Consider the following 15,752-nt stretch of genomic DNA (forward strand, 5'->3'; position numbering starts at 1 on the left):
GAGACAAGTTTCTATGAAACAAGAACAATAAATAAAAAGGATTTTGCCATCACACTGCCATCGCCACGTTAGACAGACTACTATGATGACGATGTTTGCTTCACATCAAAAATCTATCCTTTTAAATACTTAAAAGATCCTTTCATTCTGGCACAAGACAGTCTTGATAATAAAAGTCCAAAACATCCTAAACGTGATAGACGTTTTATATATTTTAGAAAAGTCCAGCAATGTCTAAACATTGGCGTTTCTGCACATGTGTTTTACTAGTGATTTGCACAGTACCGCATCAAACACAAACAACCTCAGACAAAACACTGTACACTCGACCATTATATAAAAAAAAGCCACAGCTCGGCTGGGTCTCAATACAAACACAGATAACACAGAAATGCTCCTAACAAGCAGGAGTTTCCCAGAAACAGAGAGATTAAAGCTTTATTTGGCTATACTGCTATACTTACTGGAAATGACGATTTACATTAGTCATTTTGTTAAATGCTGCTGTGGTAAAGGTACACTAACAACACACAGAAAAGTAAAAGTAATGCAAAGAGAAAAAAACTATCACTACAGGAGTGTGAGGACTAGCACACTGCCAGTTCTCGAGTGGAACGCTCTTACCTTCTGCCGAGGCTGGTTGGGTGAGGAGACGACCACAGTGTTGCAGATGGTGAGGGCAATGAAGAAGTCGAAGACGTCACACAGGTCAGGCGGGATCTGGTTGAGGAGCTGACTGTGGAAGCGCATGAACTCCATCTGACTGCCACAGTCATTCACTTTATCCAGCAGCTGAGGATCTGGAGTGACGTCTTTTTCCTGACACAGCAAAGAGAAGACAGAGTGACTGACCTTTCCAGAGTCTTTTCAGATTATAGTTATAGAACTTATTATACGACAAAACATCCACTACTGCAAATTTCAGAGGAGACTCTGAAATACAGTGTTTATTGATATTGTGCATGGACATGCCAAAAGACATGGTATAGCAGTTTATTAATTGACTATGAAGTGTTATAGAGATGAGTGTGTTCCCGGACCATCACCTGAGATAAGTGAGGTGTTATCTTGTGAGTGAGGTTAAACTCTGGCTAGTGCGGTCTTGGCCATGTGAATAAACATTAACAATTTATGAAGTGTTCAGGATAATATAGGATGAAATTAATTATAAATTAACATTAATGAAAACATTAGACAAGGCCTGTCATGATAAAATATTTTGGACAATATACTGTACCAGAAATGACTGCAATAACAACAGATATTAACTGATAATTAATAATATTTACACAATGGAAATGTTCTCAAAAAAATTATGAATCAGGAGAAAAGTAAAATAACTGTTCTTTTTTTTTTAACAAGTAATACAATTATATATATATATATATATATATATATATATATATATATATATATATATATATATATATATATATATATATATATATATTAAAAGTAATACAATTATTGAGGTGGTGTCCATATATTGTACAATAAATCGATAATACACAAGAAACCAATTAAAAAAGTTTCTTTTTGATTTTACCGAATTGAAAACCTCTGGAATATAATCAAGAGGAATATAATCAGGAGGAAGATGGATGAGCCATCAAACCAAACTGAACTGCTTTTGCACCAGCAGTAAAAAAAAAGCAGTGTGTAAGACTGGTGGAGGAGAACATGCCAAGATGCATGAAAACTGTGATTAAAAACCAGGGTTATTCCACCAAATATTGATTTCTGAACTTTATGAATATGAATGATTTCTTTGCATGATCTTATTTGTTATTTCAGCCATTTCTTATTTTCTGCAAATAAATGCTGTAAATGACAATCTTTTTCTGGAATTTGGGAGAATTCTGTTCTCTGTAGTTTATAGAATAAAAAAACAATGTTAATTTTACTCAAACATAAACCTATAAATAGCAAAATCAGAGAAACTGATTCAGAAATTTAAGTGGTCTCAATTTTTTTTCTGAGCTGTAATTATTGTGACAGGCCTACATTAGAAAAAAATACATGGATGTAAACAGAGAACACTTTGACTAACATTTTTTGTGCATTTTGTACATCCAATACTAAGACTATTGGGAGAACATGGAAACTCCACCAAGATAGGAACTCAAGACCCGAGTGCTGAGAGGCACCAAGCCACTGAGCACCCAAAAGGATACAAGGTACCCTGGTTCTGCTTTTAACACTGTTTATAAAGATGTGCCTAACCAACAGTATTTTGTGTGTGTGTGAGAGAGAGAAAGAGAGAGAGACAGTGTGTGCTGACCATAGGGCTGCTGAAGGCTGTGTGCTTGGACAGGATGCTGGCTCGCTTGGCTTCAGCGCGGCTCCCTGTGCGGCGGTGGGATTTAGTGCTCTGAGAGCGCAGGACCACTTTACCGCTGTGCTGGCTGCACAGGCTCTCTCTCCTCGGCAGAGTTCCACCATGAGACAGGCACTCCTCCTCCTCAGAGTCCATCTCCTGGTACATAGCGATTCTTCTCGCTGCAGGGATTATGCAGGGTTACAAAATGTGGCAGTTGAAGGTAATCAGCATTTTCAACTGGTCTGTACTTTAAACAACACTATCAAAACAAAAAAGGATTTAAACGTGAATGAATTCCTTTCTAACATACCACAGATACATCTAAAAATTAGTCATAGAATAAAAACATACAGTTTATTTTAGGTCAGAGTCTTGGCTGTCAAACTACTCTTGGGTTAAGGAGGTAATTTGATTTTCTTCCAAAGCATTTCTGTAAGTTTTATAAACACTCATTGAGCACTTCATTAGGAAGACTTTACCAACACCTGGTAGTGTCCTCCACTCCCCTCAAAACCACCTAAACACTCAAATCAACTGCTGACTGATATGACTGGTGTTTATGCCCAAGGTGTGCCAAGAAAACCCTTCACACATCACTACACCACCTCAATCAACTTAGACTGTATACCAGGGGTCAGCAATAGGCAGCCCGTGCGCCAGATGTGGCCTGCAAGCATGAAACTCTATGAAAATCTGGCTCATGAGGTTGTTTGAACTAAAATGAATGAAAATAAATAAATAAATAAATAAAATGCTTTTCTGGTGAGCTTTTGTTTATATCCCTCCCCTGTCTCTCTGTCGCACTCTGGGTGACTTCAGTTTCCGCACAGGCTCCTTTTATTGGCGTTATTTTTTCCCAGCTGTGTTCCAATTCACTAGCCGGGGCAGTAGTAGTGTATTGGACCGCGACCATGACGACACGAGTTTGATCCAGCGTGAGTAGCCGTGTGTTTAATTATTTATTTTTTCCTTTCTTCTTGGGTTTACCTGCTTTGAAATCATTTGTTCTGCAACTGGGTTCAACAACCCTCTGGGCTGGAGAGCTACCAGTCTGTAGCACTCTATCCCATTACACTTCATTTTCCAAAACAGATAGTATTTTTATTATGTGGCCCGTGACGTAATAGCTTGGAAAATATAAATTTAATTGCCGACCCCCGCTGTATGGATTCAAGCTGTTGGGGCCACATTCTAACGCTACCATCTGTGTAAATTGAGATTCATCAGATCAGGTTACATTTTTTCCAGTCTTGAAATCCGATAAACTGCATCTTCAGCTTTCTGTTCTTGACTGACAGAAATGGAACAGCTGTAGCCTGCCCACCCTCTCAAGATGAGCATCTGAGATATAGTAGCCTCTATGGTAGGCAGCTTACACCATCCTGGCCACTCTCCACTGAGATTCTCCCAGGAAATAAGCAGTTCCAGTTATAGTCAAACCAGATTGTGCGGCACCAACAATCAGGCTACACTCAGAATCACAGAGATAATATTTTCTACTTTCCGGGGGGGGGGGGGGGGTGGATATGGATGGATATATATGGATATATATGGATGGATATATATGGATGGATATATATGGATATATATGGATGGATATATATGGATGGATATATATGGATGGATATGGATGGATATATATGGATGGATGGATGGATATGGATGGATGGATATATATGGATGGATGGATGGATATGGATGGATGGATATATATGGATGGATGGATGGATATGGATGGATGGATATATATGGATGGATGGATGGATATGGATGGATGGATATATATGGATGGATGGATGGATGGATATATATGGATGGATGGATATATGGATGGATGGATATGGATGGATATGGATGGATGGATATATATGGATGGATGGATGGATATATATGGATGGATGGATGGATATATATGGATGGATGGATGGATATATATGGATGGATGGATGGATGGATGGATATATATGGATGGATGGATGGATATATATGGATGGATGGATGGATGGATATATATGGATGGATGGATGGATGGATATATATGGATGGATGGATATATATGGATGGATGGATATATATGGATGGATGGATGGATGGATATATATGGATGGATGGATGGATGGATGGATATATATGGATGGATGGATGGATGGATATATATGGATGGATGGATGGATATGGATGGATGGATATGGATGGATATGGATGGATGGATATATATGGATGGATGGATATATATGGATGGATGGATGGATATATATGGATGGATGGATGGATATATATGGATGGATGGATGGATATATATGGATGGATGGATGGATATATATGGATGGATGGATGGATGGATGGATATATATGGATGGATGGATGGATATATATGGATGGATGGATATATATGGATGGATGGATGGATGGATGGATATATATGGATGGATATATATGGATGGATATATATGGATGGATGGATGGATATATATATATGGATGGATAGATGGATGGATGTATGGATGGATGGATGGATGGATGGATGGATGGATGGAGATGGATGGATATATGGATGGATGGATATATGGATGGATGGATATATGGATGGATGGATGGATGGATATATGGATGGATGGATGGATGGATGGATATATGGATGGATGGATGGATATATGGATGGATATATGGATGGATATATGGATGGATGGATGGATATATGGATATATGGATGGATGGATATATGGATATATGGATGGATGGATATATGGATATATGGATGGATGGATATATGGATATATGGATGGATGGATATATGGATGGATGGATGGATGGATGGATGGATGGACATAGTGAGTGTACATCCCATATTCTGTATAAATAAATGTATATATTTCACACATGGATTTGATTCCAACAGACATCTAAAAAACGCTTATTATAAATTGAATAGGAGATTTACTCAATATGACAATAACACGTTCGACCATTAATAAATAAAGATACTGTTTATACATCTTCAACATTTTTTACAAAAAATTTACGTCTTCTGCATTTTACGTCTCTCATCAGAGGAAATTAAACGGGGGCAGTTTTATTTATTTATTTTATTGGAACTGCTTGCAGATTTTATACAAACAAAATATATATATTTTTAAGGTTTAATATCAGAGGTAACCGTTGATCAGAACAATTGAACAGATATAAATATAATTTGTAATAACTTAAATTAATTAATATACAGTAAATATTTATTATATACTATTGACTTTACCTAACTAGCTAGTTAGAAGTAGTTACTTACCTGTTAATAGAATAATAACAAAATAATACAAAATTAGACCTATTTAATGTAAAAGTCAGGCACAATGTTTAAATCAAAGCCAGTTCATGATATGTCGGCTGGGAGTAATTTACTTTATATTTTGTGTGCAGATTTTGACTAAAATACACATCAAGCATTGCTATGGAGAAAAAAATAATACAATTGGTATTTTTTCAAAACTGATTAAATTAGGATTTTAAAACAAAAATACTAAAAGGTACTGACACGTGCATGTTCTTACCGTTGGCATCGTGTGAGTACTCCACTCCTGCCACAGTGCAGCGGCGGAACACCATCTTGTTCTCAGTGAGCGTTCCAGTCTTATCAGAGAAGATGTACTGCATCTGGCCGAGGTCCTCCGTGATATTCAGCGCCCTGCACTGCAGGTGAGAGTCTGTCTCCTCGTCGTACAGCTCCATGTCCTGATGGATGAAGAACACTTGGCAGATCTTTACAATCTCAATAGAGACGAAGAGAGAGATGGGAATCAGCACCTGAAGACAAAATAAACAAGGGAGAGAGAAGGACACAGAGCTGTAAGAGTTTAGAAAACATAGTTGTACAGTTTGTACTCTATGAAATTCTACGAACTCTATAAAGAGAAATTATAGCAAAAAAAATACAGCCTCAACTGTTCGCACAGTTACTGTACATTAGAGCTCCTACTAATGACTATTGGTAAAAGCTGAATTTGGGATTACTGAATTATTTTTCAGATTAGTCGATTATTCACCAATTATTTTAGCCATGCCCTTTATCTCTGCTTTCTCTGGGTGCAGCTCCTGTTACTAGCCTTTTCTAACAAACACTGGATTACATTTAAACTATATAAAATTATACCTTGTTATATCTTGTATAATACGTTTTTTATAGCCTTATATATTTGTGTTCTTCTGTGTTTTGATTTATGTTAAATATGTTTCTTATTATATTGTGTTGTTGCTGCTGGATGTCTAAATTTCCTTCAGGATTGATTAATTAAGTAAGTAAGTAAGTAAGTATCTATCTAAAATATATACCATATTTTTCGCACTATAAAACACACATAAATCATTCGATTTTACAAAAAAAAAAAAAAAAAACAGTGCGCCTTATAACCCAGTTTCTCCAGCGCTGAGTCAGAGTGCAGCTGCATTAGCATTAGCCGCTAACTGCAGCGCTAACTCTTTTGTTGTTCAGAGGCAAGTATATCAGACTCTAGTCTGCGTGTTTACTTGTTACAACAAGCTACATAGAACAAACCGCTAGCTAATATCGCCCTCTGTTACTGAAACACTCATTTACTGCGGCCAGCTAACACTGCCAACCGAAGCTGGCTAGCACTGCTAACCATGGCTGACTAGCGCTGCTAGCTCACCCTGCTCACCCTTGGACAAACTACTAGAATTCTAAGCTTACTGTAAATAAATAGAAGCGCTTTACTCACCCAAATAAACAGTTTTAGAAGAGAAATTTGTGTAGATTAGTATCCAGGGCTCACTGGATTTTAAAAGAAAAGGTTTTTAAGAATTACAGTATTGTTTACTTAATTGCCCCCAGTGGCAAGACTGTGGCTGAATACGTCTTATGTATGAAAAGACCAGAAAATAGACATTCACTGATAGTTCATCTTACAATCTGGTGCAGCTTATAGTCCAAAAAATATTCTGTTGTGTTTGGTCATTTCTGGTGACAGAGTTGAGTGTGAAGTCAGTAAGCGAGCAGCATTTAACCCTCAACGATTGTGTTTTTCCCCCTCACTTAACGATAAATCATCACTGAAATTTTCAAAAACTGTTACCATCAATATTTTTAATTATGTCGATTAATTGTTGCAGCTCTACTGTATATGCAGGCTGCTGTTTGTTGTTTATTCAGTATATGTCCTGGTCAGGGGAAATTAATTAATTAATTAATTTAAGACTTTTTAATATCACTCCCAAGACCAAATTAAGACCAGTTTGCAAAAACATGGAAAAAAGCACATATTACACTAAAATTTTATGACAAACTAATATTCCAAACAAATAGAAATTACTGTTTTGCACAAAATGAAAGTGTTCATCACTAAATATAGAGTTCAGTGTAAAATTGGGGTTATGAAACCTTTTTTTGTTTAATATACACCTCCCCATGCCAATAGTACCATCTTTGAAAGCTTAAAGATCATGAGTGTCCTTGAAAATAGCCATAAAAAATACAGTTTTTAAATCTGTAAAATAAATTGCATATGGAATTTCAAGATAGAATTTGTGAAAATAAACCCAAAATTATATTTACAGTCTGTGGCATTTTAAGGCCTTTTATATGAATTATCTTTTTTTTATATAAATTAAAGTCTTGCTTGGATAATGAAAGACCTTTTAAGACTTTTAAAGGATGCCAATCACCCTGTTATCTACTCTACCAAGACTCTATTATGCTTACACTCTGTCTTTTTAATCATTCATTCAGTCCATCATTCGTGAGTGTTTCAGACGCTCTCAAAATACACAAAAGAAATGTAAAAATACACTAGTGTAATTTATCACAACGACAAAAAACATACAAAAAAAGTCCTATTGCTGAATCTCTGTTCTGTCTGGAAAAACAGGCTGTAAATTGCAGTAAAAAGTGTGTCTAACCGCAGCAGACCCTTACACACCCAAGATCATAATACACATCCTAAACTTAATAACAAGCTAAAACATTACCCCACTGGAGCTGTTGTGTATTTACTCCTGCTTTTCTATACTGCGTGGTATTCACAGCGGCTGATGCTATCTAGCTACCGCTTTTCCACCATTATCGCTATTCACCTGAAACACTATAATCATGGTGAGGAAGAGATATATGGCCGAGACCACAGGAGATAAATCCGTTCCCTCAGGACTCAGAACGTCAAACACCGGCCGCTTATCTCCATACTGATACATCCACAGGCCGTGACCTACAGAAATGAGCAGAGAGGGGGGAAAAAAAGAAAAGGTGAATAAAGAAAAAGATTAGACAGTGGTAGTTAATGACAATCAAAGTAAAAATGCAACACATTTTTATATATGAGTATTTATTTGCATTTGCACTCTGTAGTTCTATAATTATACACTGTAGTCCTGTATCTGTTTCACTGCTTACTTTATTATCATCACCCTGTTCTTCAATGGACAGGACCCCACAGAATAGATCACCAGAGAGCAGGTACTATTAACAGGACAGTGTTTCATTTTCAGCACAGCAGTGCTGCTGGAGTTTTTAAACACTGTGTTCACTAACTGTGAACTCTATTGCTCTATTAAACCCTCCAATCTAGCTGCTCCAACTTGTAGATATAAAAGTCAAAGATAGAAGAGGTTTGTGTTAGTCATCCTCTATTTCCTTATCAGTGTTCACAGGACGCTGCCCACAGGACGCTGCCCACAGGACGCTGCCCACAGCACACTAAAGTGTTTAAAAACTTCAGAGGCACTGCTGTGTCTGATCCACCAGCACAACACACAGAAACACAAAGCAATCCACTTTACCAGCCTTAAAGCATTTTTTTTATACCTCTACATTTGCAATACTGTTATACAGCTTCTGTTTACACTTGTACTGTCATTCCCTCTTTAATCCCCGCCCCCCGTTCACTACTGCAGTCTTCATTGTCTTGTGTCTTTTGTCTCACATATGTCTATCTGTGGCCTTGTTGTATTGTACATTTTTTGTCTCTCATTGTTTTATATTTATAATCTTAATTGCTGTACTTGTAACTTTAGGGAAGGAGAGTAACGTAATTTCAATTCTCTGTATGTCCTGTACATATGCAGTATTGACAATAAAACTACTTGACCTGACCTGACTCTGGAGTACTGACCATTAAGGAAAACGATGAAAGGAAGATAATAAAGTATGCCTTATATAATTTTTAGAAATACACAATGCTCCTATTTGCTCAGGCCAGATGAAAAAAAAAATGGATAACCATTGTAGACACAATGAGATGTGTTAATGTTATGATTGAAATGTGTAATAAGATAACTACTGTACATTTGCATAGAGTATTTACTTTTAAACGTAATTGAACATATGTGGGCTATGAGGGTTAAAAGCTCTAAAGCTCTACATTAGTGTTTTTTTTTTTTTTTTTTTTTTTTTAGAAAAGGAAAAAAACGCAAATTCTAAAGAAACTGAAGGGTTAAACCACTTCCTGCAGCACATCAGATTCATCCTTTCAGTAAAGTTCGCACAAAGTTCCCACAAGACACACACATACATTTCCACCTATACATTTGCTGCATCTCTGACTCAATACAGTACAGACCAGAAGGAAAGAAAGAAAAAATCCCTAAACGCTCCGTACCGATGGCTGAGAACAGACACATGACCAGCAGGATGATGACACACCAGAAGACGTCCACGTTCATCTGACGCTCCAGTTTGCTGCGTTTGTAGCGTGGACCGTTGTTGTTTAGCATAGCTTTGGTCTCGTGGCCTGGATAACACAAACACAAACACAGAATACAGCCCCTTTAACTTCCTCTATTCATAAAGTGTCTTCTTAAACTAATTTTATATGATGATTAGAGTGTACAAAATACACTGACTTAATAGTCAACGGTTAATCTGGGCTCTCTTGCTAACATTAATTAATGAATAAAATCAGGTCACCAAGAGAAACTGAGTCACTGGTGCTGATTCAGTGAATTTCCATTAGGTGTCAGATTTACCAGATTTTCCAGATAAGTGTTTTCTGAGTCAAAACAACCCAGTTACCACTGGCTTCTCAGGTATTACATTATCAACATTTTTTTCTAGGGTGATCGCATTTAGGTATTTGAAAAAGAGGACACTGTGGGGCTCAGGAGATCGCTGGTTTGAATCCTGTTCATTTAGCCTGCCATCAGCTGCTGAAGCCCTGAGAGAGCACAATTGACCTTGCTCTCTCTGGGTGGGTAGATGCTGCTCTTTCCCCTTATCACTCCAAAGTGTGATGTTGATCAGCACAAGGCGTCTGTGAGCTGATGTATCAGAACCGAGTCGCTGCGCTTTCTTTCAAATGTGCTGTGATGCTACTTAGCAATGCTGCATCAGCAGCAGATTGAAAAGAGGTGGTGGTTGATCTTTACATCAGAGGAGGCATGTGCTAGTCTTCACCCTCCTGGTGTTGGGGCATCTGTGATAGGGTAACTGGCCTTGTAAATTGTGAAAAAAATGGGATAAAAATTAGAAAAAAAGAGGACATCGGGGGCACGTAATGGGTGCACGTCTGGGTTAGAGTGGCATGGCTGGGAGCAGGCCCCTAGAAAGTGTGTTTAGGAAGTGTGTGAAGGTAAGCAAGATTTAGATATCTTTAAAACCATGCAAACCATGCACATGCTTACGAAAATCAATGCATAAATAATTTACACATTGACCAGGAACAACAAAAAAAAGGGATTTAAACAAATTTTACATTTAATGTTATACATGTTTCAGCTGTGGTGGGCACATTTGACATGTTTAAAAGATAAAAAAAAAAAAAAACACACACAGAGTGTGTAGTGACTATATTAGCAAATACTTATGTAAAGTATTCTGGACAATTTACATAAATTTTATGTCCCAGCCAGACACTCTTTCACATCCCATTAAGATGACAAACCCAGTAAAAAGACAGTCATCCTAGATTTATTTCTCTCTTTTTTTACAAAAACAAAAATAGGGTTAAATAACCACTTTATATAAGACATATATAACATTAATGATTTAATATTTACAGTTAAAAGTTTGGACATGTCTATTCTCATTTAATGAGTTTCTTTCTTTAAGATTTTGTACATTGTAAACCTAATATTAAAAACATTAAAACTATACAGGAACACATGAGAAATGCTTTAGTAAATAAATACCTTGATTTTGTCCCTTTATTGTTTTGATGTCTTTAATATAAATCTACAATGTAGAAAATAAATTAAATCAAGAAAAACACTGAATAAAAAAAGGTGTGTCCAAACTTTTACTGGTACTGTATGCACTCTGTATAACTCTCACAGTTTCAGTTTGACTGTATAAAACATCTAGTGGTTTGTCAAACTACTTACATGTCAGGAAGCAGCGTCAGGTTGTTTAAATTTCACTGCTAAAATTAGTCTAAGCAAAAATCACCAAAGGTTCTGCCTAGCATATCAGTGGCAAACACAACTCAATAAAACATACAGCCAGCATATACACTGATTATTTGTCAAATTATCTTAAAGGCTATTTGTGTTGTGTATGCCTTACTGACATAACATACAGTGTCCAGTTTTTACTGGAGCTACAGGGTGAAATTGCTGTTAAAAATGATAAATCAAATGACATGTCTGAAAACATGCGAGACATTATGTGGCTGGTAAGTGTGGGCAGATTAGCTGTAAGATGCGTAGTGAAATGGAGCTGCTACGTCACTATAAAAGTCTGCCCCCTCTCTAATTGTAATGCCGATGAAACTGTTGAACACCTTTTATTAGAATGTGAAAGAACGAAAGAACTGTGGTGTAATATGAAAAAAAAAAAGGTTTTAATGTTGATATAAATTGTAAGTCTGTTCTGTATGGTGTCTTCAATGAAAATCTTCCAAAAAATACTAGAGAATTTTACTGGCTTGTAATCTGTGTTGTAAATTGAAAATTGTGGAAAACGAGATGTAAAATGGTTATAAATCAAATGCAAATCTCTGCTCAAGTTGTTTTTAAACAGGTTATTTGTGAACTGAAAAGAAAGAAAAAAAAAAAAAAAAAGACTAAAGGACCAAGAACAAACACCCATGGACACTGTTCATTGCAATTATGAGAATGAATGTATGGTATGTGTGTTAATTGTAAATTTTATTGAATGTGAATTGCTATTTTGTATACATTTCATCATCTTGTTGTGATGCTTAACCTTGTATGTGCTTGAAATTTTTAATAAAGTTTATTTAAAAAACATTAATGTAGCTAATATGTAATAAAAACCTAAAACTTAGGATTGTACAAAACACTCACACAGTTACAGTGTGTAAAATTAGTAAAAAAAAATATATATATATACCAATTTAAATGAATTACTAATTTACACCAATTTAAATTCAGTCTGAATTTTACCTGTATTTTTATACATTATCTGCAAATGTGTCCAGGCTGAAATCCAGAGAAATTCAGCGTGAATTGGACTTGGGGTGTAGTGAAACATCATAATGAGTATGAACATATATTGAATAGCTCACCTCAGTTCACACCCAGCACTCCAAAATACAGCACTTTTAGCTACCAACAAGCTTACAATGCTAGCACCATTACCAAGCTCAAAGTTGCTCCATACTATATTAGTAGATTTTCAAGGGCCCAGACATTTAAAACAAGGCACTAAGAACTTTAAAAAGGCCTTAACTTTAAGATTGTGGGGAAATGGGGTGGTGTATAAACAGTCCTGTTTTAATAAACTATGTGTACTTTCAAAAATCATTAAAAGTGATTTTATTGTCAGTTTAAGACCCTTTATGCTGCTGATATAATAATGAGAAGGCAATTACCGGTACTCTTTTTAAAAAGAGGAATTACATTTCAATTATAAGAAATACTCAGACATTAGAATTGGCATATTAGACATTAGAATAAAAAATAATAATAATAAACCATTGTTTCTAAACAAAGTCATCTATATTAAAAGGTTTTTCCTCATATATGAACACAATGGCAATACTGAGGTCAGAAATTGTGACAGACCTAGTCATGCCCATATAATGTGTGTTAACTCAACAGCATAAGTATAGTTTTAGGCCTAGTTTAGGTAAAGTGTTTCTGTACCTGCATAGATGACGATGCCCACGGCCTCCTCGGTGTTGCGGATGGTGCAGCCTCTGAGTAGCAGGTTGTCTTTGTACAGCCCATCTCTCCTCCCATTGCGATGAGTTCTGACAAAAGAGGTCACACACATTTATCTGCTTCACCTCAACCTGCGAACATGCCTGTGACTGCAATCCATCTTTTTCAACGACCCTCTGAAATGTCAGCGTTCGCCAGTCACATTAGCTCGAACGAGGCCATTTCCGTTTCATCAAGACGATCGGCCGTCAACAGCAGCGCCCGAACCCAGCAGACACTTGTCTGAGTCCACAGCACAACGTACTGAACACATCGATCCATCACAGCTTACATCACGCAGCAATTCCCCCGCCGGAGCCCTTATCTCAGCACTAAGCCTCTCTGATAGAGAAGCACTGACCTCACTAAAAAACCTGAGCTATACAGGTAGGGCCTGAAGCCATACGGGAGCGCTCAAGACACTAAAGCCATTCAGCCAACGCAGCACTTTCCACCAAAGCCCAGAGCTCCACTTTAAAAGAACGATGAACAGAAAGCGGAAAAGATCCAGAGCTAAATGAGGACGAGAGCAGGGCACTGAATCTGGCCTTAAAGTAGAAGAGAGAAGAGAGTTCCAGGAAAAAAAGCAAACCTGCACATCTTCTTACTTCAGGTGCGGTTGGGTCAATCAAGAAATGTATAGTGTCCAAATTTAGCATCTTTAGTATTGCACTGATGCTAAGATTTAAAGACTTACGCATATACAGCTCTGGAAAAAATTAAGAGACCACTTCAGTTTCTAAAACAGTTTCTCTGATTTTGCTATTCATAGGTATAGTAGATGTTTGTAGTTTATAGAATAAAACAATAATGTTCATTTTACTCAGACATATAAACATTTCTCCTAAATTCCAAATAAACATATTGTCATTTAGAACATTTATTTGCAGAAAATGAAAAATGGCTAAAATAACAAATAATGCAAATAAAACATGTTCATATTCATAAAGTTTTAAGAGTTCAGAAATCAATATTTGGTGGAAAAAAACAGTTTTCATGCATCTTTGCATGTTCTCCACCAGTCTTACACACTGCTTTTGGATAACTTCATGCCACTGCTGGTGCAAACATTCAAGCAGTTCAGCTTGGTTTGATTCCAGAAGTTTTCAATTTGGTAAAATCAAAGAAACTCAACATTTTAAGTGGTCTTTTATATCTTACCATAGTCGTACACAAAGTTCTCAAGAAAAGAACACTTACAGTGCCCACAGCCAAATATGGTGGAGATTCAAAAATATTTTGGGTTTGTTTTGCTGCATCAGGCCTTGACTGTGTGCAAGGCATCAAGAAATCTGGAGATTACCAAAAGATTTTGGGTGTGAATGTAGGGCTCAGAATCAGAAAGCTGGGTTTGCGTGCAAGGTCTGAATAGATTCTGAAGTGGTCAGACAGAGTCTGGATCTAAATCGCATTTAACACCCATGGAGAAATTTTAAAATTGTTCGGGGGAAGGCACTCATCAAATATGACAGACCTGGAGCAGTTAAAATTTAGGGGTGTCACAATTTCGATATTTCATCGAAATCGATCGAAATTATGTCATGGTCTCGAGCCTCGAAGTCAAAAATGGGATCGACGATCCCTCCCGCTAAGCTACGCAAGCATGCGCGCTTTGTAAATGGCGAAGCAAACTGTAGCCGATGCCACGGACATTGTGACTGCTCAAAGAGCAGCCCTTTCTACAGAGAATGTGGACATTCTCATCTTCTTAAAGAAAAACTTGAAAATATAAAAATAACAGTTGTTTTGTCTAGCCTCAAATATGTTACTAGTTTTGGTACTTTAAGGAGCATCTTTCTCTCAGATAAAGTTAATAACATATCTTTGTTGAAGAAAAAAACTTGTAATTCTCAGGGACCGAAAAAGTCTTAAAGTCTTGTTTTTCATGTTTAACTGTTATAGTAGTATAGAGTTCAGTTTGTTAAGGCTCTAATTGTTCTATTATTTTTTACATGACTGTTCCTGTATTTTTTTTATTTATTTTGTTATGTTGCACGATTGCTGTTTTAATAGTTTATTGCTATCTTTGAAGTAAACTGTCAGCACAAGCTTGTGCACATGGACAATAAGCCTTTGAAATAGCAATCCGCCAAAGTCAGAGGGCACCTGCTTGTTAAAGGGAATGGAAAATGACAAATATTTTGTTTTATTGCACGTTACAACCAAAACACACACATGATTAATTAAGAGAATTATTACACATCTTTTGTGTGTTTCGAGATGAACAACAAGGCTTATTTTCCTGTCATTATGATAGCAAAGACATACTGACATGCCCTAAATCAAGCTGCACAGTGCACAGTTGATGGCTTACCTGAAGATTGCTAAA

At 36.7% G+C, this 15,752-nt stretch overlaps 1 protein-coding gene across 1 annotated transcript in view; it reads right to left on the reverse strand.

Annotated features, from left to right (window-relative positions):
• The window catches only part of atp10a (ATPase phospholipid transporting 10A), an 89,667-nt gene that overhangs the window by 45,015 nt on the left and 28,900 nt on the right, over positions 1-15,752 (reverse strand). Inside the window, exons 4-9 of the mRNA XM_022675794.2 lie at positions 13,367-13,473; positions 9,922-10,053; positions 8,402-8,532; positions 5,866-6,118; positions 2,282-2,499; positions 625-819 (exon numbers count right to left, since the gene is read on the reverse strand). Of these exons, the coding sequence (XP_022531515.2) occupies positions 625-819; positions 2,282-2,499; positions 5,866-6,118; positions 8,402-8,532; positions 9,922-10,053; positions 13,367-13,473 (1,036 nt within the window). The remainder of the gene's footprint in view (positions 1-624; positions 820-2,281; positions 2,500-5,865; positions 6,119-8,401; positions 8,533-9,921; positions 10,054-13,366; positions 13,474-15,752) is intronic.

This window comes from Astyanax mexicanus, chromosome 5 (assembly GCF_023375975.1).
Source record: "Astyanax mexicanus isolate ESR-SI-001 chromosome 5, AstMex3_surface, whole genome shotgun sequence".
Classification (NCBI taxonomy): Eukaryota; Metazoa; Chordata; class Actinopteri; order Characiformes; family Acestrorhamphidae; genus Astyanax; species Astyanax mexicanus.